Source organism: Daphnia magna, linkage group LG6 (genome assembly GCF_020631705.1).
Source record: "Daphnia magna isolate NIES linkage group LG6, ASM2063170v1.1, whole genome shotgun sequence".
NCBI classification, from domain to species: Eukaryota; Metazoa; Arthropoda; class Branchiopoda; order Diplostraca; family Daphniidae; genus Daphnia; species Daphnia magna.
This window is the reverse complement of record NC_059187.1, coordinates 3,518,851-3,544,504: the sequence shown is the minus strand read 5'-3', so window position 1 is coordinate 3,544,504 and position 25,654 is coordinate 3,518,851. Positions and strand designations below refer to the sequence as shown.

General features: G+C 35.5%; 2 protein-coding genes across 2 annotated transcripts; one reads left to right on the top strand and one right to left on the bottom strand.

The window, feature by feature from the left end:
• Nucleotides 1-19,759: 19,759 nt before the first annotated feature.
• Nucleotides 19,760-21,726, bottom strand: LOC116924505 (small glutamine-rich tetratricopeptide repeat-containing protein beta). Its single transcript, XM_032931033.2, has 9 exons — nucleotides 21,565-21,726; nucleotides 21,401-21,488; nucleotides 21,207-21,329; nucleotides 21,025-21,146; nucleotides 20,795-20,944; nucleotides 20,485-20,696; nucleotides 20,370-20,421; nucleotides 20,247-20,309; nucleotides 19,760-20,180 (listed from the first exon to the last, which is right to left on the bottom strand). The coding sequence occupies exons 2-9, from the start codon at nucleotides 21,485-21,487 to the stop codon at nucleotides 20,045-20,047; spliced, it is 945 nt and encodes a 314-aa protein (XP_032786924.2). The 5' UTR covers nucleotide 21,488; nucleotides 21,565-21,726; the 3' UTR covers nucleotides 19,760-20,044.
• A 234-nt stretch (nucleotides 21,727-21,960) lies between these two features.
• LOC116924509 (mitochondrial import inner membrane translocase subunit Tim17-B) lies at nucleotides 21,961-23,237 on the top strand. Its single transcript, XM_032931040.2, has 4 exons — nucleotides 21,961-22,118; nucleotides 22,331-22,430; nucleotides 22,505-22,697; nucleotides 22,766-23,237. The coding sequence occupies exons 1-4, from the start codon at nucleotides 22,096-22,098 to the stop codon at nucleotides 22,939-22,941; spliced, it is 492 nt and encodes a 163-aa protein (XP_032786931.1). The 5' UTR covers nucleotides 21,961-22,095; the 3' UTR covers nucleotides 22,942-23,237.
• Nucleotides 23,238-25,654: the final 2,417 nt, after the last annotated feature.

The following is a 25,654-nucleotide window of genomic DNA, read 5'->3' as shown; positions in this document are numbered from 1 at the left end:
TGATGTGAAAACTCTTATTTTTACCGGATTAAGCGTTCAATTTTAATCATAACGTACAATTTTCAGCGAATTCCAAGATGTCACTTTTGTGTGCCAATTTGGAGAAAAAAATTTGGAGAATCCCCAGGGGAATTCCCTTCCAAATTTGTCCTTCCAGATTTGAAATTCAACGAGGATCACGAAAATCGACATTGGTTTTACGTAGGACTCATACTTTTTCCGTAATTACAATTATTGGTCCGATTTATTTCAAAAACAGCTGTCTTGATGTGAAAATTCATATTTTTCCCGGATTAAGCGTTCAATTTTGATCATAACGTGAAATTTTCAGCGAATTCCAAGAGGTCAATTTTTTGTGCCCATTTGGGAGAAAAAAATTAGGGGAATCCCCAGGGGAATTCCCTTCCAAATTCGTCCACTTTTTTGGGTTTCTTCTTAAATACACAATAAAAATAGAAAAGTATACATGATTTAGATTCGAAATTCAACGAGGATCACGAAAATCGACATTGTTTTTACGTAGGACTCATACTTTTTCCGTAATTACAATTATAAAGGCATTTGCAATTTAACTACTACGATTGCGTTTTATTCAAAAACGACATGATAAACGGGAAAACTAATGTGACAGCCGGAATCAGCGTTCAATTTTGAGTATGACGTGTGTGTTTTTATTGAATTATAACAGATGTCGATTTTTGCAGATTTTGACGAAAATGAGAAGGCTATAGCCTTCCCACTTTTTCAATTTTGACTAAATTCTAAATCTAATTAAAAATACATGATTTCGATTCAGAATTGAACCGTAATCACGATACACGAGTTATTTTTAACGTGAGGGTTATAGTTTTTTAAATAATCGTAAAAAACGGACAGGTAGTGCTGGCGCGCCAGCAACTCGTTGGTCCGATTTATTTCAAAAACAGCTGTCTTGATGTGAAAATTCATATTTTTCCCGGATTAAGCGTCCAATTTTGATCATAACGTGAAATTTTCAGCGAATTCCAAGAGGTCAATTTTTTGTGCCAATTTGGAGAAAAAATTAGGGGAATCCCCATGGGAATTCCCTTCCAAATTCGTCCACTTTTTTGGGTTTCTTCTTAAATACACAATAAAAATAGAAAAGTATACATGATTTGGATTCAAAATTCAACGAGGATCACGAAAATCGACATTGTTTTTACGTAGGACTCATACTTTTTCCGTAATTACAATTATAAAGGCATTTGCCATTTAACTACTACGATTGCGTTTTATTCAAAAACGAGATGATTAACGGGAAAACTAATGTGACAGCCGGAATCAGCGTTCAATTTTGAGTATGACGTGTGTGTTTTTATTGAATTATAATAGATGTCGATTTTTGCAGATTTTGACGAAAATGAGAAGGCTATAGCCTTCCCACTTTTTCAATTTTGACTAAATTCTAAATCTAATTAAAAATACATGATTTCGATTCAGAATTGAACCGTAATCACGATACAAGAGTTATTTTTAACGTGAGGATTATAGTTTTTTAAATAATCGTAAAAAACGGACAGGTAGTGCTGGCGCGCCAGCAACTCATTGGTCCGATTTATTTCAAAAACAGCTGTCTTGATGTGAAAATTCATATTTTTCCCGGATTAAGCGTTCAATTTTGATCATAACGTGAAATTTTCAGCGAATTCCAAGAGGTCAATTTTTGTGCCAATTTGGAGAAAAATTAGGGGAATCCCCAGGGGAATTCCCTTCCAAATTCGTCCACTTTTTTGGGTTTCTTCTTAAATACACAAAAAAATAGAAAAGTATACATGATTTAGATTCGAAATTCAACGAGGATCACGAAAATCGACATTGTTTTTACGTAGGACTCATCCTTTTCCCGTAATTACAATTATAAAGGCATTTGCCATTTAACTACTACGATTGCGTTTTATTCAAAAACGAGATGATTAACGGGAAAACTAATGTGACAGCCGGAATCAGCGTTCAATTTTGAGTATGACGTATGTGTTTTTATTGAATTATAAGAGATGTCGATTTTTGCAGATTTTGACGAAAATGAGAAGGCTATAGCCTTCCCACTTTTTCAATTTTGACTAAATTCTAAATCTAATTAAAAATACATGATTTCGATTCAGAATTGAACCGTAATCACGATACAAGAGTTATTTTTAACGTGAGGATTATAGTTTTTTAAATAATCGTAAAAAACGGACAGGTAGTGCTGGCGCGCCAGCAACTCGTTGGTCCGATTTATTTCAAAAACAGCTGTCTTGATGTGAAAATTCATATTTTTCCCGGATTAAGCGTTCAATTTTGATCATAACGTGAAATTTTCAGCGAATTCCAAGAGGTCAATTTTTTGTGCCCATTTGGGAGAAAAAAATTAGGGGAATCCCCATGGGAATTCCCTTCCAAATTCGTCCACTTTTTTGGGTTTCTTCTTAAATACACAATAAAAATAGAAAAGTATACATGATTTAGATTCGAAATTCAACGAGGATCACGAAAATCGACATTGTTTTTACGTAGGACTCATACTTTTTCCGTAATTACAATTATAAAGGCATTTGCAATTTAACTACTACGATTGCGTTTTATTCAAAAACGACATGATTAACGGGAAAACTAATGTGACAGCCGGAATCAGCGTTCAATTTTGAGTATGACGTGTGTGTTTTTATTGAATTATAACAGATGTCGATTTTTGCAGATTTTGACGAAAGTGAGAAGGCTATAGCCTTCCCACTTTTTCAATTTTGACTAAATTCTAAATCTAATTAAAAATACATGATTTCGATTCAGAATTGAACCGTAATCACGATACACGAGTTATTTTTAACGTGAGGGTTATAGTTTTTTAAATAATCGTAAAAAACGGACAGGTAGTGCTGGCGCGCCAGCAACTCGTTGGTCCGATTTATTTCAAAAACAGCTGTCTTGATGTGAAAATTCATATTTTTCCCGGATTAAGCGTTCAATTTTGATCATAACGTGAAATTTTCAGCGAATTCCAAGAGGTCAATTTTTTGTGCCCATTTGGGTGAAAAAAATTAGGGGAATCCCCAGGGGAATTCCCTTCCAAATTCGTCCACTTTTTTGGGTTTCTTCTTAAATACACAATAAAAATAGAAAAGTATACATGATTTAGATTCAAAATTCAACGAGGATCACGAAAATCGACATTGTTTTTACGTAGGACTCATACTTTTTCCGTAATTACAATTATAAAGGCATTTGCCATTTAACTACTACGATTGCGTTTTATTCAAAAACGAGATGATTAACGGGAAAACTAATGTGACAGCCGGAATCAGCGTTCAATTTTGAGTATGACGTGTGTGTTTTTATTGAATTATAATAGATGTCGATTTTTGCAGATTTTGACGAAAATGAGAAGGCTATAGCCTTCCCACTTTTTCAATTTTGACTAAATTCTAAATCTAATTAAAAATACATGATTTCGATTCAGAATTGAACCGTAATCACGATACAAGAGTTATTTTTAACGTGAGGATTATAGTTTTTTAAATAATCGTAAAAAACGGACAGGTAGTGCTGGCGCGCCAGCAACTCGTTGGTCCGATTTATTTCAAAAACAGCTGTCTTGATGTGAAAATTCATATTTTTCCCGGATTAAGCGTTCAATTTTGATCATAACGTGAAATTTTCAGCGAATTCCAAGAGGTCAATTTTTTGTGCCAATTTGGAGAAAAATTAGGGGAATCCCCAGGGAATTCCCTTCCAAATTCGTCCACTTTTTTGGGTTTCTTCTTAAATACACAAAAAAAATAGAAAAGTATACATGATTTAGATTCGAAATTCAACGAGGATCACGAAAATCGACATTGTTTTTACGTAGGACTCATCCTTTTTCCGTAATTACAATTATAAAGGCATTTGCCATTTAACTACTACGATTGCGTTTTATTCAAAAACGAGATGATTAACGGGAAAACTAATGTGACAGCCGGAATCAGCGTTCAATTTTGAGTATGACGTGTGTGTTTTTATTGAATTATAATAGATGTCGATTTTTGCAGATTTTGACGAAAATGAGAAGGCTATAGCCTTCCCACTTTTTCAATTTTGACTAAATTCTAAATCTAATTAAAAATACATGATTTCGATTCAGAATTGAACCGTAATCACGATACAAGAGTTATTTTTAACGTGAGGATTATAGTTTTTTAAATAATCGTAAAAAACGGACAGGTAGTGCTGGCGCGCCAGCAACTCATTGGTCCGATTTATTTCAAAAACAGCTGTCTTGATGTGAAAATTCATATTTTTCCCGGATTAAGCGTTCAATTTTGATCATAACGTGAAATTTTCAGCGAATTCCAAGAGGTCAATTTTTGTGCCCATTTGGGAGAAAAATTAGGGGAATCCCCAGGGGAATTCCCTTCCAAATTCGTCCACTTTTTTGGGTTTCTTCTTAAATACACAATAAAAATAGAAAAGTATACATGATTTAGATTCAAAATTCAACGAGGATCACGAAAATCGACATTGTTTTTACGTAGGACTCATACTTTTTCCGTAATTACAATTATAAAGGCATTTGCCATTTAACTACTACGATTGCGTTTTATTCAAAAACGAGATGATTAACGGGAAAACTAATGTGACAGCCGGAATCAGCGTTCAATTTTGAGTATGACGTGTGTGTTTTTATTGAATTATAATAGATGTCGATTTTTGCAGATTTTGACGAAAATGAGAAGGCTATAGCCTTCCCACTTTTTCAATTTTGACTAAATTCTAAATCTAATTAAAAATACATGATTTCGATTCAGAATTGAACCGTAATCACGATACAAGAGTTATTTTTAACGTGAGGATTATAGTTTTTTAAATAATCGTAAAAAACGGACAGGTAGTGCTGGCGCGCCAGCAACTCGTTGGTCCGATTTATTTCAAAAACAGCTGTCTTGATGTGAAAATTCATATTTTTCCCGGATTAAGCGTTCAATTTTGATCATAACGTGAAATTTTCAGCGAATTCCAAGAGGTCAATTTTTGTGCCAATTTGGAGAAAAATTAGGGGAATCCCCAGGGGAATTCCCTTCCAAATTCGTCCACTTTTTTGGGTTTCTTCTTAAATACACAAAAAAAATAGAAAAGTATACATGATTTAGATTCGAAATTCAACGAGGATCACGAAAATCGACATTGTTTTTACGTAGGACTCATCCTTTTTCCGTAATTACAATTATAAAGGCATTTGCCATTTAACTACTACGATTGCGTTTTATTCAAAAACGAGATGATTAACGGGAAAACTAATGTGACAGCCGGAATCAGCGTTCAATTTTGAGTATGACGTGTGTGTTTTTATTGAATTATAAGAGATGTCGATTTTTGCAGATTTTGACGAAAATGAGAAGGCTATAGCCTTCCCACTTTTTCAATTTTGACTAAATTCTAAATCTAATTAAAAATACATGATTTCGATTCAGAATTGAACCGTAATCACGATACAAGAGTTATTTTTAACGTGAGGATTATAGTTTTTTAAATAATCGTAAAAAACGGACAGGTAGTGCTGGCGCGCCAGCAACTCGTTGGTCCGATTTATTTCAAAAACAGCTGTCTTGATGTGAAAATTCATATTTTTCCCGGATTAAGCGTTCAATTTTGATCATAACGTGAAATTTTCAGCGAATTCCAAGAGGTCAATTTTTTGTGCCCATTTGGGAGAAAAAAATTAGGGGAATCCCCAGGGAATTCCCTTCCAAATTCGTCCACTTTTTTGGGTTTCTTCTTAAATACACAATAAAAATAGAAAAGTATACATGATTTAGATTCAAAATTCAACGAGGATCACGAAAATCGACATTGTTTTTACGTAGGACTCATACTTTTTCCGTAATTACAATTATAAAGGCATTTGCCATTTAACTACTACGATTGCGTTTTATTCAAAAACGAGATGATTAACGGGAAAACTAATGTGACAGCCGGAATCAGCGTTCAATTTTGAGTATGACGTGTGTGTTTTTATTGAATTATAATAGATGTCGATTTTTGCAGATTTTGACGAAAATGAGAAGGCTATAGCCTTCCCACTTTTTCAATTTTGACTAAATTCTAAATCTAATTAAAAATACATGATTTCGATTCAGAATTGAACCGTAATCACGATACAAGAGTTATTTTTAACGTGAGGATTATAGTTTTTTAAATAATCGGAAAAAACGGACAGGTAGTGCTGGCGCGCCAGCAACTCGTTGGTCCGATTTATTTCAAAAACAGCTGTCTTGATGTGAAAATTCATATTTTTCCCGGATTAAGCGTTCAATTTTGATCATAACGTGAAATTTTCAGCGAATTCCAAGAGGTCAATTTTTTGTGCCCATTTGGAGAGAAAAATTAGGGGAATCCCCAGGGAATTCCCTTCCAAATTCGTCCACTTTTTTGGGTTTCTTCTTAAATACACAATAAAAATAGAAAAGTATACATGATTTAGATTCAAAATTCAACGAGGATCACGAAAATCGACATTGTTTTTACGTAGGACTCATACTTTTTCCGTAATTACAATTATAAAGGCATTTGCCATTTAACTACTACGATTGCGTTTTATTCAAAAACGAGATGATTAACGGGAAAACTAATGTGACAGCCGGAATCAGCGTTCAATTTTGAGTATGACGTGTGTGTTTTTATTGAATTATAATAGATGTCGATTTTTGCAGATTTTGACGAAAATGAGAAGGCTATAGCCTTCCCACTTTTTCAATTTTGACTAAATTCTAAATCTAATTAAAAATACATGATTTCGATTCAGAATTGAACCGTAATCACGATACAAGAGTTATTTTTAACGTGAGGATTATAGTTTTTTAAATAATCGGAAAAAACGGACAGGTAGTGCTGGCGCGCCAGCAACTCGTTGGTCCGATTTATTTCAAAAACAGCTGTCTTGATGTGAAAATTCATATTTTTCCCGGATTAAGCGTTCAATTTTGATCATAACGTGAAATTTTCAGCGAATTCCAAGAGGTCAATTTTTTGTGCCAATTTGGGAGAAAAAATTAGGGGAATCCCCAGGGAATTCCCTTCCAAATTCGTCCACTTTTTTGGGTTTCTTCTTAAATACACAAAAAAATAGAAAAGTATACATGATTTAGATTCGAAATTCAACGAGGATCACGAAAATCGACATTGTTTTTACGTAGGACTCATCCTTTTTCCGTAATTACAATTATAAAGGCATTTGCCATTTAACTACTACGATTGCGTTTTATTCAAAAACGAGATGATTAACGGGAAAACTAATGTGACAGCCGGAATCAGCGTTCAATTTTGAGTATGACGTGTGTGTTTTTATTGAATTATAAGAGATGTCGATTTTTGCAGATTTTGACGAAAATGAGAAGGCTATAGCCTTCCCACTTTTTCAATTTTGACTAAATTCTAAATCTAATTAAAAATACATGATTTCGATTCAGAATTGAACCGTAATCACGATACAAGAGTTATTTTTAACGTGAGGATTATAGTTTTTTAAATAATCGTAAAAAACGGACAGGTAGTGCTGGCGCGCCAGCAACTCGTTGGTCCGATTTATTTCAAAAACAGCTGTCTTGATGTGAAAATTCATATTTTTCCCGGATTAAGCGTTCAATTTTGATCATAACGTGAAATTTTCAGCGAATTCCAAGAGGTCAATTTTTGTGCCCATTTGGGAGAAAAAATTAGGGGAATCCCCAGGGAATTCCCTTCCAAATTCGTCCACTTTTTTGGGTTTCTTCTTAAATACACAATAAAAATAGAAAAGTATACATGATTTAGATTCAAAATTCAACGAGGATCACGAAAATCGACATTGTTTTTACGTAGGACTCATACTTTTTCCGTAATTACAATTATAAAGGCATTTGCCATTTAACTACTACGATTGCGTTTTATTCAAAAACGAGATGATTAACGGGAAAACTAATGTGACAGCCGGAATCAGCGTTCAATTTTGAGTATGACGTGTGTGTTTTTATTGAATTATAATAGATGTCGATTTTTGCAGATTTTGACGAAAATGAGAAGGCTATAGCCTTCCCACTTTTTCAATTTTGACTAAATTCTAAATCTAATTAAAAATACATGATTTCGATTCAGAATTGAACCGTAATCACGATACAAGAGTTATTTTTAACGTGAGGATTATAGTTTTTTAAATAATCGGAAAAAACGGACAGGTAGTGCTGGCGCGCCAGCAACTCGTTGGTCCGATTTATTTCAAAAACAGCTGTCTTGATGTGAAAATTCATATTTTTCCCGGATTAAGCGTTCAATTTTGATCATAACGTGAAATTTTCAGCGAATTCCAAGAGGTCAATTTTTTGTGCCAATTTGGGAGAAAAAATTAGGGGAATCCCCAGGGAATTCCCTTCCAAATTCGTCCACTTTTTTGGGTTTCTTCTTAAATACACAAAAAAATAGAAAAGTATACATGATTTAGATTCAAAATTCAACGAGGATCACGAAAATCGACATTGTTTTTACGTAGGACTCATCCTTTTTCCGTAATTACAATTATAAAGGCATTTGCCATTTAACTACTACGATTGCGTTTTATTCAAAAACGAGATGATTAACGGGAAAACTAATGTGACAGCCGGAATCAGCGTTCAATTTTGAGTATGACGTGTGTGTTTTTATTGAATTATAAGAGATGTCGATTTTTGCAGATTTTGACGAAAATGAGAAGGCTATAGCCTTCCCACTTTTTCAATTTTGACTAAATTCTAAATCTAATTAAAAATACATGATTTCGATTCAGAATTGAACCGTAATCACGATACAAGAGTTATTTTTAACGTGAGGATTATAGTTTTTTAAATAATCGTAAAAAACGGACAGGTAGTGCTGGCGCGCCAGCAACTCGTTGGTCCGATTTATTTCAAAAACAGCTGTCTTGATGTGAAAATTCATATTTTTCCCGGATTAAGCGTTCAATTTTGATCATAACGTGAAATTTTCAGCGAATTCCAAGAGGTCAATTTTTTGTGCCCATTTGGGAGAAAAAATTAGGGGAATCCCCAGGGAATTCCCTTCCAAATTCGTCCACTTTTTTGGGTTTCTTCTTAAATACACAATAAAAATAGAAAAGTATACATGATTTAGATTCAAAATTCAACGAGGATCACGAAAATCGACATTGTTTTTACGTAGGACTCATACTTTTTCCGTAATTACAATTATAAAGGCATTTGCCATTTAACTACTACGATTGCGTTTTATTCAAAAACGAGATGATTAACGGGAAAACTAATGTGACAGCCGGAATCAGCGTTCAATTTTGAGTATGACGTGTGTGTTTTTATTGAATTATAATAGATGTCGATTTTTGCAGATTTTGACGAAAATGAGAAGGCTATAGCCTTCCCACTTTTTCAATTTTGACTAAATTCTAAATCTAATTAAAAATACATGATTTCGATTCAGAATTGAACCGTAATCACGATACAAGAGTTATTTTTAACGTGAGGATTATAGTTTTTTAAATAATCGGAAAAAACGGACAGGTAGTGCTGGCGCGCCAGCAACTCGTTGGTCCGATTTATTTCAAAAACAGCTGTCTTGATGTGAAAATTCATATTTTTCCCGGATTAAGCGTTCAATTTTGATCATAACGTGAAATTTTCAGCGAATTCCAAGAGGTCAATTTTTTGTGCCAATTTGGAGAAAAAATTAGGGGAATCCCCAGGGGAATTCCCTTCCAAATTCGTCCACTTTTTTGGGTTTCTTCTTAAATACACAAAAAAAAATAGAAAAGTATACATGATTTAGATTCGAAATTCAACGAGGATCACGAAAATCGATATTGTTTTTACATAGGACTCATCCTTTTTCCGTAATTACAATTATAAAGGCATTTGCCATTTAACTACTACGATTGCGTTTTATTCAAAAACGAGATGATTAACGGGAAAACTAATGTGACAGCCGGAATCAGCGTTCAATTTTGAGTATGACGTGTGTGTTTTTATTGAATTATAAGAGATGTCGATTTTTGCAGATTTTGACGAAAATGAGAAGGCCTTCCCACTTTTTCAATTTTGACTAAATTCTAAATCTAATTAAAAATACATGATTTCGATTCAGAATTGAACCGTAATCACGATACAAGAGTTATTTTTAACGTGAGGATTATAGTTTTTTAAATAATCGTAAAAAACGGACAGGTAGTGCTGGCGCGCCAGCAACTCGTTGGTCCGATTTATTTCAAAAACAGCTGTCTTGATGTGAAAATTCATATTTTTCCCGGATTAAGCGTTCAATTTTGATCATAACGTGAAATTTTCAGCGAATTCCAAGAGGTCAATTTTTTGTGCCAATTTGGGAGAAAAAATTAGGGGAATCCCCAGGGAATTCCCTTCCAAATTCGTCCACTTTTTTGGGTTTCTTCTTAAATACACAAAAAAAATAGAAAAGTATACATGATTTAGATTCGAAATTCAACGAGGATCACGAAAATCGACATTGTTTTTACATAGGACTCATCCTTTTTCCGTAATTACAATTATAAAGGCATTTGCCATTTAACTACTACGATTGCGTTTTATTCAAAAACGAGATGATTAACGGGAAAACTAATGTGACAGCCGGAATCAGCGTTCAATTTTGAGTATGACGTGTGTGTTTTTATTGAATTATAAGAGATGTCGATTTTTGCAGATTTTGACGAAAATGAGAAGGCTAACTTCCCACTTTTTCAATTTTGACTAAATTCTAAATCTAATTAAAAATACATGATTTCGATTCAGAATTGAACCGTAATCACGATACAAGAGTTATTTTTAACGTGAGGATTATAGTTTTTTAAATAATCGTAAAAAACGGACAGGTAGTGCTGGCGCGCCAGCAACTCGTTGGTCCGATTTATTTCAAAAACAGCTGTCTTGATGTGAAAATTCATATTTTTCCCGGATTAAGCGTTCAATTTTGATCATAACGTGAAATTTTCAGCGAATTCCAAGAGGTCAATTTTTTGTGCCCATTTGGGAGAAAAAATTAGGGAATCCCCAGGGAATTCCCTTCCAAATTCGTCCACTTTTTTGGGTTTCTTCTTAAATACACAATAAAAATAGAAAAGTATACATGATTTAGATTCAAAATTCAACGAGGATCACGAAAATCGACATTGTTTTTACGTAGGACTCATACTTTTTCCGTAATTACAATTATAAAGGCATTTGCCATTTAACTACTACGATTGCGTTTTATTCAAAAACGAGATGATTAACGGGAAAACTAATGTGACAGCCGGAATCAGCGTTCAATTTTGAGTATGACGTGTGTGTTTTTATTGAATTATAATAGATGTCGATTTTTGCAGATTTTGACGAAAATGAGAAGGCTATAGCCTTCCCACTTTTTCAATTTTGACTAAATTCTAAATCTAATTAAAAATACATGATTTCGATTCAGAATTGAACCGTAATCACGATACAAGAGTTATTTTTAACGTGAGGATTATAGTTTTTTAAATAATCGTAAAAAACGGACAGGTAGTGCTGGCGCGCCAGCAACTCGTTGGTCCGATTTATTTCAAAAACAGCTGTCTTGATGTGAAAATTCATATTTTTCCCGGATTAAGCGTTCAATTTTGATCATAACGTGAAATTTTCAGCGAATTCCAAGAGGTCAATTTTTTGTGCCAATTTGGGAGAAAAAATTAGGGAATCCCCAGGGGAATTCCCTTCCAAATTCGTCCACTTTTTTGGGTTTCTTCTTAAATACACAATAAAAATAGAAAAGTATACATGATTTAGATTCGAAATTCAACGAGGATCACGAAAATCGACATTGTTTTTACATAGGACTCATCCTTTTTCCGTAATTACAATTATAAAGGCATTTGTTATTTAACTACTACGATTGCGTTTTATTCAAAAACGAGATGATTAACGGGAAAACTAATGTGACAGCCGGAATCAGCGTTCAATTTTGAGTATGACGTGTGTGTTTTTATTGAATTATAAGAGATGTCGATTTTTGCAGATTTTGACGAAAATGAGAAGGCTATAGCCTTCCCACTTTTTCAATTTTGACTAAATTCTAAATCTAATTAAAAATACATGATTTCGATTCAGAATTGAACCGTAATCACGATACAAGAGTTATTTTTAACGTGAGGATTATAGTTTTTTAAATAATCGTAAAAAACGGACAGGTAGTGCTGGCGCGCCAGCAACTCGTTGGTCCGATTTATTTCAAAAACAGCTGTCTTGATGTGAAAATTCATATTTTTCCCGGATTAAGCGTTCAATTTTGATCATAACGTGAAATTTTCAGCGAATTCCAAGAGGTCAATTTTTTGTGCCCATTTGGGAGAAAAAAATTAGGGGAATCCCCAGGGGAATTCCCTTCCAAATTCGTCCACTTTTTTGGGTTTCTTCTTAAATACACAATAAAAATAGAAAAGTATACATGATTTAGATTCGAAATTCAACGAGGATCACGAAAATCGACATTGTTTTTACGTAGGACTCATACTTTTTCCGTAATTACAATTATAAAGGCATTTGCAATTTAACTACTACGATTGCGTTTTATTCAAAAACGACATGATTAACGGGAAAACTAATGTGACAGCCGGAATCAGCGTTCAATTTTGAGTATGACGTGTGTGTTTTTATTGAATTATAACAGATGTCGATTTTTGCAGATTTTGACGAAAGTGAGAAGGCTATAGCCTTCCCACTTTTTCAATTTTGACTAAATTCTAAATCTAATTAAAAATACATGATTTCGATTCAGAATTGAACCGTAATCACGATACACGAGTTATTTTTAACGTGAGGGTTATAGTTTTTTAAATAATCGTAAAAAACGGACAGGTAGTGCTGGCGCGCCAGCAACTCGTTGGTCCGATTTATTTCAAAAACAGCTGTCTTGATGTGAAAATTCATATTTTTCCCGGATTAAGCGTTCAATTTTGATCATAACGTGAAATTTTCAGCGAATTCCAAGAGGTCAATTTTTTGTGCCAATTTGGAGAAAAATTAGGGGAATCCCCAGGGAATTCCCTTCCAAATTCGTCCACTTTTTTGGGTTTCTTCTTAAATACACAATAAAAATAGAAAAGTATACATGATTTAGATTCAAAATTCAACGAGGATCACGAAAATCGACATTGTTTTTACGTAGGACTCATACTTTTTCCGTAATTACAACTATAAAGGCATTTGCCATTTAACTACTACGATTGCGTTTTATTCAAAAACGAGATGATTAACGGGAAAACTAATGTGACAGCCGGAATCAGCGTTCAATTTTGAGTATGACGTGTGTGTTTTTATTGAATTATAAGAGATGTCGATTTTTGCAGATTTTGACGAAAATGAGAAGGCTATAGCCTTCCCACTTTTTCAATTTTGACTAAATTCTAAATCTAATTAAAAATACATGATTTCGATTCAGAATTGAACCGTAATCACGATACAAGAGTTATTTTTAACGTGAGGATTATAGTTTTTTAAATAATCGTAAAAAACGGACAGGTAGTGCTGGCGCGCCAGCAACTCGTTGGTCCGATTTATTTCAAAAACAGCTGTCTTGATGTGAAAATTCATATTTTTCCCGGATTAAGCGTTCAATTTTGATCATAACGTGAAATTTTCAGCGAATTCCAAGAGGTCAATTTTTTGTGCCAATTTGGAGAAAAAATTAGGGGAATCCCCAGGGGAATTCCCTTCCAAATTCGTCCACTTTTTTGGGTTTCTTCTTAAATACACAAAAAAAAATAGAAAAGTATACATGATTTAGATTCGAAATTCAACGAGGATCACGAAAATCGACATTGTTTTTACATAGGACTCATCCTTTTTCCGTAATTACAATTATAAAGGCATTTGCCATTTAACTACTACGATTGCGTTTTATTCAAAAACGAGATGATTAACGGGAAAACTAATGTGACAGCCGGAATCAGCGTTCAATTTTGAGTATGACGTGTATGTTTTTATTGAATTATAAGAGATGTCGATTTTTGCAGATTTTGACGAAAATGAGAAGGCCTTCCCACTTTTTCAATTTTGACTAAATTCTAAATCTAATTAAAAATACATGATTTCGATTCAGAATTGAACCGTAATCACGATACAAGAGTTATTTTTAACGTGAGGATTATAGTTTTTTAAATAATCGTAAAAAACGGACAGGTAGTGCTGGCGCGCCAGCAACTCGTTGGTCCGATTTATTTCAAAAACAGCTGTCTTGATGTGAAAATTCATATTTTTCCCGGATTAAGCGTTCAATTTTGATCATAACGTGAAATTTTCAGCGAATTCCAAGAGGTCAATTTTTTGTGCCAATTTGGAGAAAAATTAGGGGAATCCCCAGGGAATTCCCTTCCAAATTCGTCCACTTTTTTGGGTTTCTTCTTAAATACACAAAAAAAATAGAAAAGTATACATGATTTAGATTCGAAATTCAACGAGGATCACGAAAATCGACATTGTTTTTACATAGGACTCATCCTTTTTCCGTAATTACAATTATAAAGGCATTTGCCATTTAACTACTACGATTGCGTTTTATTCAAAAACGAGATGATTAACGGGAAAACTAATGTGACAGCCGGAATCAGCGTTCAATTTTGAGTATGACGTGTGTGTTTTTATTGAATTATAAGAGATGTCGATTTTTGCAGATTTTGACGAAAATGAGAAGGCTATAGCCTTCCCACTTTTTCAATTTTGACTAAATTCTAAATCTAATTAAAAATACATGATTTCGATTCAGAATTGAACCGTAATCACGATACAAGAGTTATTTTTAACGTGAGGATTATAGTTTTTTAAATAATCGTAAAAAACGGACAGGTAGTGCTGGCGCGCCAGCAACTCGTTGGTCCGATTTATTTCAAAAACAGCTGTCTTGATGTGAAAATTCATATTTTTCCCGGATTAAGCGTTCAATTTTGATCATAACGTGAAATTTTCAGCGAATTCCAAGAGGTCAATTTTTTGTGCCCATTTGGGAGAAAAAAATTAGGGGAATCCCCAGGGGAATTCCCTTCCAAATTCGTCCACTTTTTTGGGTTTCTTCTTAAATACACAATAAAAATAGAAAAGTATACATGATTTAGATTCAAAATTCAACGAGGATCACGAAAATCGACATTGTTTTTACGTAGGACTCATCCTTTTTCCGTAATTACAATTATAAAGGCATTTGCCTTATAACTACTACGATTGCGTTTTATTCAAAAACGAGATGATTAACGGGAAAACTAATGTGACAGCCGGAATCAGCGTTCAATTTTGAGTATGACGTGTGTGTTTTTATTGAATTATAAGAGATGTCGATTTTTGCAGATTTTGACGAAAATGAGAAGGCTATAGCCTTCCCACTTTTTCAATTTTGACTAAATTCTAAATCTAATTAAAAATACATGATTTCGATTCAGAATTGAACCGTAATCACGATACAAGAGTTATTTTTAACGTGAGGATTATAGTTTTTTAAATAATCGTAAAAACGGACAGGTAGTGCTGGCGCGCCAGCAACTCGTTGGTCCGATTTATTTCAAAAACAGCTGTCTTGATGTGAAAATTCATATTTTTCCCGGATTAAGCGTTCAATTTTGATCATAACGTGAAATTTTCAGCGAATTCCAAGAGGTCAATTTTTGTGCCAATTTGGAGAAAAATTAGGGGAATCCCCAGGGGAATTCCCTTCCAAATTCGTCCACTTTTTTGGGTTTCTTCTTAAATACACAAAAAAAATAGAAAAGTATACATGATTTAGATTCGAAATTCAACGAGGATCACGAAAATCGACATTGTTTTTACATAGGACTCATCCTTTTTCCGTAATTACAATTATAAAGGCATTTGCCATTTAACTACTACGATTGCGTTTTATTCAAAAACGAGATGATTAACGGGAAAACTAATGTGACAGCCGGAATCAGCGTTCAATTTTGAGTATGACGTGTGTGTTTTTATTGAATTATAAGAGATGTCGATTTTTGCAGATTTTGACGAAAATGAGAAGGCTATAGCCTTCCCACTTTTTCAATTTTGACTAAATTCTAAATCTAATTAAAAATACATGATTTCGATTCAGAATTGAACCGTAATCACGATACAAGAGTTATTTTTAACGTGAGGATTATAGTTTTTTAAATAATCGTAAAAAACGGACAGGTAGTGCTGGCGCGCCAGCAACTCGTTGGTCCGATTTATTTCAAAAACAGCTGTCTTGATGTGAAAATTCATATTTTTCCCGGATTAAGCGTTCAATTTTGATCATAACGTGAAATTTTCAGCGAATTCCAAGAGGTCAATTTTTTGTGCCAATTTGAAAAAAAAATTAGGGGAATCCCCAGGGGAATTCCCTTCCAAATTCGTCCACTTTTTTGGGTTTCTTCTTAAATACACAAAAAAAAATAGAAAAGTATACATGATTTAGATTCGAAATTCAACGAGGATCACGAAAATCGACATTGTTTTTACATAGGACTCATCCTTTTTCCGTAATTACAATTATAAAGGCATTTGCCATTTAACTACTACGATTGCGTTTTATTCAAAAACGAGATGATTAACGGGAAAACTAATGTGACAGCCGGAATCAGCGTTCAATTTTGAGTATGACGTGTGTGTTTTTATTGAATTATAAGAGATGTCGATTTTTGCAGATTTTGACGAAAATGAGAAGGCTATAGCCTTCCCACTTTTTCAATTTTGACTAAATTCTAAATCTAATTAAAAATACATGATTTCGATTCAGAATTGAACCGTAATCACGATACAAGAGTTATTTTTAACGTGAGGATTATAGTTTTTTAAATAATCGTAAAAAACGGACAGGTAGTGCTGGCGCGCCAGCAACTCGTTGGTCCGATTTATTTCAAAAACAACTGTCTTGATGTGAAAATTCATATTTTTCCCGGATTAAGCGTTCAATTTTGATCATAACGTGAAATTTTCAGCGAATTCCAAGAGGTCAATTTTTTGTGCCCATTTGGGAGAAAAAATTAGGGGAATCCCCAGGGGAATTCCCTTCCAAATTCGTCCACTTTTTGGGTTTCTTCTTAAATACACAATAAAAATAGAAAAGTATACATGATTTAGATTCGAAATTCAACGAGGATCACGAAAATCGACATTGTTTTTACGTAGGACTCATACTTTTTCCGTAATTACAATTATAAAGGCATTTGCAATTTAACTACTACGATTGCGTTTTATTCAAAAACGACATGATTAACGGGAAAACTAATGTGACAGCCGGAATCAGCGTTCAATTTTGAGTATGACGTGTGTGTTTTTATTGAATTATAATAGATGTCGATTTTTGCAGATTTTGACGAAAATGAGAAGGCTATAGCCTTCCCACTTTTTCAATTTTGACTAAATTCTAAATCTAATTAAAAATACATGATTTCGATTCAGAATTGAACCGTAATCACGATACAAGAGTTATTTTTAACGTGAGGGTTATAGTTTTTTAAATAATCGTAAAAAACGGACAGGTAGTGCTGGCGCGCCAGCAACTCGTTGGTCCGATTTATTTCAAAAACAGCTGTCTTGATGTGAAAATTCATATTTTTCCCGGATTAAGCGTTCAATTTTGATCATAACGTGAAATTTTCAGCGAATTCCAAGAGGTCAATTTTTTGTGCCCATTTGGGAGAAAAAAATTAGGGGAATCCCCAGGGGAATTCCTTTCCAAATTCGTCCACTTTTTTGGGTTTCTTCTTAAATACACAATAAAAATAGAAAAGTATACATGATTTAGATTCGAAATTCAACGAGGATCACGAAAATTGACATTGTTTTTACGTAGGACTCATACTTTTTCCGTAATTACAATTATAAAGGCATTTGCAATTTAACTACTACGATTGCGTTTTATTCAAAAACGACATGATTAACGGGAAAACTAATGTGACAGCCGGAATCAGCGTTCAATTTTGAGTATGACGTGTGTGTTTTTATTGAATTATAACAGATGTCGATTTTTGCAGATTTTGACGAAAGTGAGAAGGCTATAGCCTTCCCACTTTTTCAATTTTGACTAAATTCTAAATCTAATTAAAAATACATGATTTCGATTCAGAATTGAACCGTAATCACGATACACGAGTTATTTTTAACGTGAGGGTTATAGTTTTTTAAATAATCGTAAAAAACGGACAGGTAGTGCTGGCGCGCCAGCAACTCGTTGGTCCGATTTATTTCAAAAACAGCTGTCTTGATGTGAAAATTCATATTTTTCCCGGATTAAGCGTTCAATTTTGATCATAACGTGAAATTTTCAGCGAATTCCAAGAGGTCAATTTTTTGTGCCAATTTGGAGAAAAATTTGGGGAATCCCCAGGGGAATTCCCTTCCAAATTCGTCCACTTTTTTGGGTTTCTTCTTAAATACACAATAAAAATAGAAAAGTATACATGATTTAGATTCAAAATTCAACGAGGATCACGAAAATCGACATTGTTTTTACGTAGGACTCATACTTTTTCCGTAATTACAATTATAAAGGCATTTGCCATTTAACTACTACGATTGCGTTTTATTCAAAAACGACATGATTAACGGGAAAACTAATGTGACAGCTGGAATCAGCGTTCAATTTTGAGTATAACGTGTGTGTTTTTTTTTAATTATAAGAGATGTCGATTTTTTGCAGATTTTGACGAAAATGAGAAGCCTTCCCACTTTTTCAATTTTGACTAAAATCTAAATCTAATTAAAAACACGTGATTTCGATTCAGAATTGAACCATAAACACGATACGCAGGTTCTTTTTAACGTCAGGCTGATAGTCTTTAAAATAAACGTTAAAAACGGAATGGCAGTGCTGGCGCGCTAGCAAAGCGTTGGTCCCATTTATTTCAAAAACAGCTGTCTTGATGTGAAAACTCTTATTTTTACCGGATTAAGCGTTCAATTTTAATCATAACGTGAAATTTTCAGCGAATTCCAAGATGTCACTTTTGTGTGCCAATTTGGAGAGAAAATTAGGGGAATTCCCTACCTAATTTGTCCACTTTTTTGGGTTTTTTCTAAAATACACAATAAATATAGAAAACTATGCATGATTTAGATTCGAAATTCTACGAGGATCACAAAAATGGACATTATTTTCACGTAGGACTTATACTTTTCGCGTAATTACAATTATAAAGGCATATGCGATATAACGTCAACGATTGCGTTTTATTCAAAAACGACATCATTAACGGGAAAACTAGTATGCCAGACGGAATCTGCGTTCATTTTCGCGTTTAATTAGCTAGCTTCATCTGAATTAAAGTGATTTCATTTTAGATTTAGACTAATGTAACGCCTTCAGTCTTGGTACACTAATAATTGATTCTGGCAAAAAGTCTAAAACATAACCTTAACGACAACCGCACAACTATTTATGGACCCTACAATGCAAACGAGACTCTCGCGAACACTGTGAGTGTATGACTAGTAGTATGACTAGTCAATGTTTTTCTGTTATTCTACTGGATCCAAATCCCTGGTTTTAACAGTAGATACACCGCTCATATTCCGTTTATGAGAATGACGTAGACAATCGTCGAATGGCAACGTTTTCATTTCGATTTGCTTTTCGCTTTTTTTTTTCTTGCCAACCAATCGTATGATAAGGAGATTTCTTCCATCAAATAGTGCACGACTGAATTGGGTGAAAGCTTTTGGATTTCGATCAATAACCGTGACATTTACGTGGTGTATCTGCCTGCATCACCCTAGTATTAACTATTAAATGCCAAAAAAAAAAAAAAAAAATCTATATATATGGGCTCTACATTTGTTTTGTTTTTTCTTTTACTCATTACCGTTTGCTTTTCTCATGACCACAAATACATTGTTATGCACTTGAAGCATAGAAAAATTACGCGTAACTATTTATGTTTCACATGGATGACACTACCAACAGGTAGGAACCAGAAAGACAAAAAAAATTAAAAAAAAAAAAAAAAAAATATGAGTTCGAAAATGAAACATAGTGATAAAGGGCCGAGTTAGGAGAAACCTAGATAAATGGGGGACACCAGTGGCTCGACAAGATGTACTGATTTTTACTGGGGATCCTTGGGCTCCGAATCAGAGGAAGGATCGAATGGATTCGGTCCACCTGGTCCACCCATTTGCCTCCTCAGTTGTTCAACCAGTTCAGGATTGGTTGCTTGCATCTGCTGAGCCAGTTGCTGGCCCCTGCATGAGAATAAAATATCAAACCCCTTCAACATTAAGAAATTCGGTAAATGTTGCGTTGCTTACACTTGAAGCAGGGATTCCAGTCCACCACCACCTTGACTAGAACCCGCCATCATTTGATTCATCCTATAAACCATAGTTACGTTTGTTATCGTTCACAAAAAGGAGTAGAAGACGAAAACTTACAGTTGCTGCATATTTGGATTGCTTAGCATTTGCTGCGCCATAGACATCAAACCTTAAAGTAGAAACAAGCATTTAACATAATAAGCTACGGATTACTGTTCGTTGCTTAACATACCTGGGTTATTAAGCATAGCTCCCACATCGAGTCCTGGAATACCCATGCCAGGAGGCATTCCAGGAAGACGCTCGGCTCCCCCTGTTAGCTTAAGCTTTTCTTCTGCGATCTGTAGATTACTTTGGTAGCTCTCGTTGTCTGGCTCCAACTGGACAGCACGTTCATAGCATCTGACAGCTTCATCGTGCTGGTTTAGACTAGCGTGAGCCAGGCTACGTTTTAAAAATATTTAAATTTAATTTTAAACACACTGGATATTGGCAGGGAAAAAAACACCGCATTCCGATTGCGACGAACTACAGGTTCCTACCCCATTCGGCCGTAGGCTTTGCTATAGAGAGGGTCAATATTGATCGCTTTTTTGCAGTCGTCGATGGCATTCTGGTGTTGATTGAGTTTACTATGCGCTGCAGCCCGGTTACAATAATAGACAGCATTTCTTCCGTCCAGTTCAATAGCTCTATGTAAAGAAATCAAAGAAGTAGAATAAAAATTGGTAAGGCCATGAGCAGATAAAAGCCAGTAAATGGTGGCTAGTACTTTGAATAACATGAAAGGGCTTCAGTAAACTGCTCTGATTTCATTAGATTATTTCCTTCATTTTTCAGCTTTTCAGCTTGTACTTTGCTTTCCTCAGATGCTTCATCTGGTAGGCTTGTTACCTGAAGTGTAGTAATGTTATGGATTATATCATATTTAAACTTAATTCAGAAAACTCTAACCTCAGAGGCAACAGCATCATGGAAGATATCAAGCAAAGACTTTGAGACGCTCATGGATGCTGCGTCATCAGGTGACAGTTCAAACGCAGTTTCTAAACATTGCACAGCAACCTCAAGACTTTCCTACACATTTCACACAATATAGTACTTGAAATATTTAATATTTTTATGCTTAAAACAGATATGTAATATACCTGAGCATCGGGTAATAAATTTCCGTATTGTTTTTGCTCAGCTAGAAATTGTACGATTGCCAGAGCTAGCCGCTTTACGGTGGACATTCTAAATGATGTTTATGTCAAAATATGTAAAATTTTTCAACAAAATACATTTTGTGGATATTGGTAATTAGCAATACCTTTAGCGAACCAACAGAATGGATGTGACACCGTCAGGAAAATGTTGACACACGTGTCAGTAATTCGTTGCTTTCCACTTCGTGATTTAGCGAAAGACACAGAATTTTCCCAGCAGGCGACAGTCGTAGAATGCTTTATACACGAAGGCCAACTTGCGACCTACCGGGTACGAGAAAAATGGTAACTAGCGCTCTTATCCTAGTAGTAGTAGTTCCAGTTCGATTTTTGTAATAACGAATAGATCCCCTAAATATATTTCAAAACAACATCTTAAATTTCTTATGAAATGCTAAACCTGCATATCACGCGTAGTATAGTAATAGTTTTCCCCGTCGTATCGTAACAGCAAAATCACAAATGAAATGTTAAATTACGCAATTGCCTCTCTCGGTGAGGCAACATGCACGCGTTTCGAAGCATTCAGTACCATGGCATCGTCTAGCAGACGAATTCGGCCTGTCCTTTTCCTCTAAGTTCCGTTTTTTTATGTGTCGAACTTCCGTTGAAGTCACAGAACATCAAACTAAACTATGGAATATCAAAGAGAACCATGGTAAAACTATCTACTTTAAATCCTAAATCAGCTGTGATCAAAATGTGGGTTCTATGACAGTGCTTTATCGTCCTGAACTTTTTCTATGCCGGGAGGGCTAGCTAGCTAAAGCAACGTGGGCACTTCCCGGTTCATGACGAATTTCACTGTTTCTCACACCTTACTCTGTCTTCTGAATTTCAATACTATAATTATTTGTCATGTGTTTTCAGCCCCTGGCGAATTGTTGATGATTGTGGTGGAGCCTTCACCATGGGAGCTATCGGTGGAGCTGTCTTCCAGAGCATCAAAGGATTTAGGAATGCCCCAAGTGTAAGTTGAGGAAACAAACAGAATTGCAGTACCTTTTCACTTATGAAAGTCTTGTTGATCCTACGGTCATGCAGGGTTTCCAAAGACGAGCATTTGGCAGTATAATTGCAGTCAAGGAAAGGGCTCCAATTATTGGTGGAAATTTTGCTGTGTGGGGTGGAATGTTCTCCACCATAGATTGCACATTAGTTTACTTGCGACAGAAAGAAGACCCCTGGAACTCTATCATCAGTGGATTTGCAACTGGTGGTATCCTAGCTGCTAGAAGTAAGAACATGGTCAGCCTATCATGGATGTATGTGACTGTTAATTAACTTCATGTTCCTGTTTCGTAGACGGTGCGGGTGCCATGGTCGGCAGCGCAGTTGTTGGAGGTTTAATTTTAGCCCTAATCGAAGGAATGGGCATTCTTTTCACGCGAATGACAGCTGATCAATTTCGGCCGATGAGCCCTCCCACAGAAGAGCCGATGAATTCTCCACCTTCATTTGGATCCCAACAGTACCAGTAGCCAAACGTCATAATCTAGCCAGCCAATTTCCTCTCTGTTGTTTCCCCCAATTCTGTTTATCCTCGTTTCCTCGACGGTAGTGCTCACACGCCATAGCATGCGATACGTGAGTCAGTGATTTATATTAATTGATTGGGCGCGCATCATGCAGCCCCATTCTTCTGTCTTGGTACCGTATGTTTATCCCGGCATTTTCCTCCCGTCTACCGTGCTGTTGACATTTAATGCCGCTGTTTGACGCATCTCAATCAAGTGTATAAAGAAACGGATTACAAGTAAGAAACACCACCACCAAATCAATGAACTTTGCAACAACATTCGCTGTTCCGCTACCTGAGCTGATGGAAAATGCTTTTCCAATCAAGATGCCCATTTACAGGAGGCACGCATTCAAAAGAAATTTTCTATTATTGGCACCTATTGTTTAAAAGGCGATGGTTGTTGAAGAACATTCCTGTCAAAATTGAAGGAGAGACATAAACCTATAGAGAACGAACATTTCAAGGGACTGAGGATGAAAGTAACATGCCGTGAAAGGAAATACAATGATGGGACGGTCAAACGAAATTCAAAGCGGCCTGCGCGCCGCTCTAGCAACAACAATCACGGCGCAGAGGAATAAATATGTACGGCTACCAAGTCACTATGCAAATCACGTGCCGTAGTACATAATAAAGAGAACCCCAAAGATAGAATGAAAGAATGACCTCCCTCGGGGCACAATGAGTCGATGAACGCGAGAGAAACTCTAGCCATCCGTTTGTTCTCTCCTTCTTTTTCGTTAGTCGAAATACATTATCGCGGAATGTTATCGTCTCAGACCTCCCGAAGGAACAAAAAACAAAAAAACCTCTACATTCTTTTTATTTATTTATTTATATATATATTTTTTTTTTTCTTTGGCTTAATGTTGGCCACGCATTGACAGCGACGTACCCACGGTCACACCCATTCCGAGAACACGGTGTTCCAATCACCTCACGATCACGCAACTTACTTAGCCGCTTCACTTCACTGATCGTAAATGGATAAGACGAAGGATTACGTGCCAGTCGAGTACGATGAATTGATTGACGCACTTCCTTTATTTATTTTGATTCTATTAGTATTTATATGGCATTTAATTCTCGTCTGTTTTGTTTGCGCTTCTCCCACGCCATCTCCTTTCCCGTTGAGCGTGTTCGACCCACCACATCGGCCACATTCAAAGGCAGTTCATTATAGCTTTTCTTGTTGAATGCCCTTAGATGGACACAGGCCAAACTCTTGGACGCGAATATGCTTTTATAATCTCTCTTTCATCCTTAGTCCTTTCCTCTTTTTATTAATATTTGTTTGCATCTATATCCCGTTGCGTTGCCTCATATTCGCATGTGTTTTATCACCAGCCATCAATAAACCGACACAACAAAGGCGGGAGGTTACTATGCGAGCAGGAAAAAGCGCTGAACTCAACAAAAAACACAAAACTGAAACCATATTTGAAACAAAACAACAAAAACAAAAACCAAACAGAAAAAAAAAGAAATAAAAGGTTGCGTTATGAGAAGAAGAGTTTCAGTGAAGGGACTGTGTCGACATTTAGGATTAGGCAATCGTTCAACAAGCTGACGTCGAAAAGTGCAGAACTGACACGAAACCGGTCGGAGGTGGCAAGAATAAAGTCCGGATCGTTTGCTGAATGAGCCGAATTGGATGGGACATCAAAGGGCAGCACCTCTCCACTCTTATCTCTTCTGTTCATCTCCTGACACGTCACACACAGTACGTGTCATGATGGCTCGTCAAAGCGGCAGTAATGCCTGGCCGTCACCCATAGAAAAAAGATAATACAAGGGCGGGTGGTCTTATCGCTTTGCGAGAGAGTGAGAGAGAAAAAAAATTTGTTTTTGTGTGCGTGTTCGTAAACAGTCAATCATCGACATCAAGAGGAAACGACTCAACTTGGGATTCTTTCAAGGTGAGCTACGGATGTGTGTTGTGAGAGACGATATCAGCATTTACGAAACTAGCGCATGTCTATCCATATACTGTTCCAATCTCATGGCCGACTGTCAAAAATAATCTCACTTTTCTTTTTTTTTTTCAAAAATAAAATAAGCCCAGCGATTTCTAACGCTTTGCGATATGCCCATAGCGGCCGTTTCTTAAGCCTTTAAAGTTGAGAAAGTGACCTCTTTTGAATGTATATATATACACTCCCCTTTTTTTCCCTGTGTGCACGTATAACGTTGTGTTCAATCAAAGCCAGTGAACAAAAATAATCGAGTAACGTCGAAAGAAAGAGTCACCTTTCTGTATATCGAACAAGTTTGTAGATTTCGCCTTTTTCTTTTTTTCCTTATTCAAATTAAACCACCGCAAACGACTTGATACGACAGTAGACAAGAACGAATTAGTATAAGGTTGGTTTTGTCCTTGGATTAAAAGAATTTTTCACGGCACCTTGGCAAACTGAATCGGGAAACATGTTGCAGCTCATAAATGTCTCACACCATTTGCATGTCTAGCCGAGCCGGCTGAAATACGCACTGCACGTATTCAGAAAATAACGCCCTTTTCAAAGTTGATGGTCCTACACGTTAGCTGCGTATGAACTCGAATGTGCCGAGTGTTTGTCTTTCAGCATCAAACTGATGCCACACAAATTACCAAAATCCACAGTGACCACTGGCTTTCGTGCAGCCTTGATGTTAGGCTCGCATGGAACTCG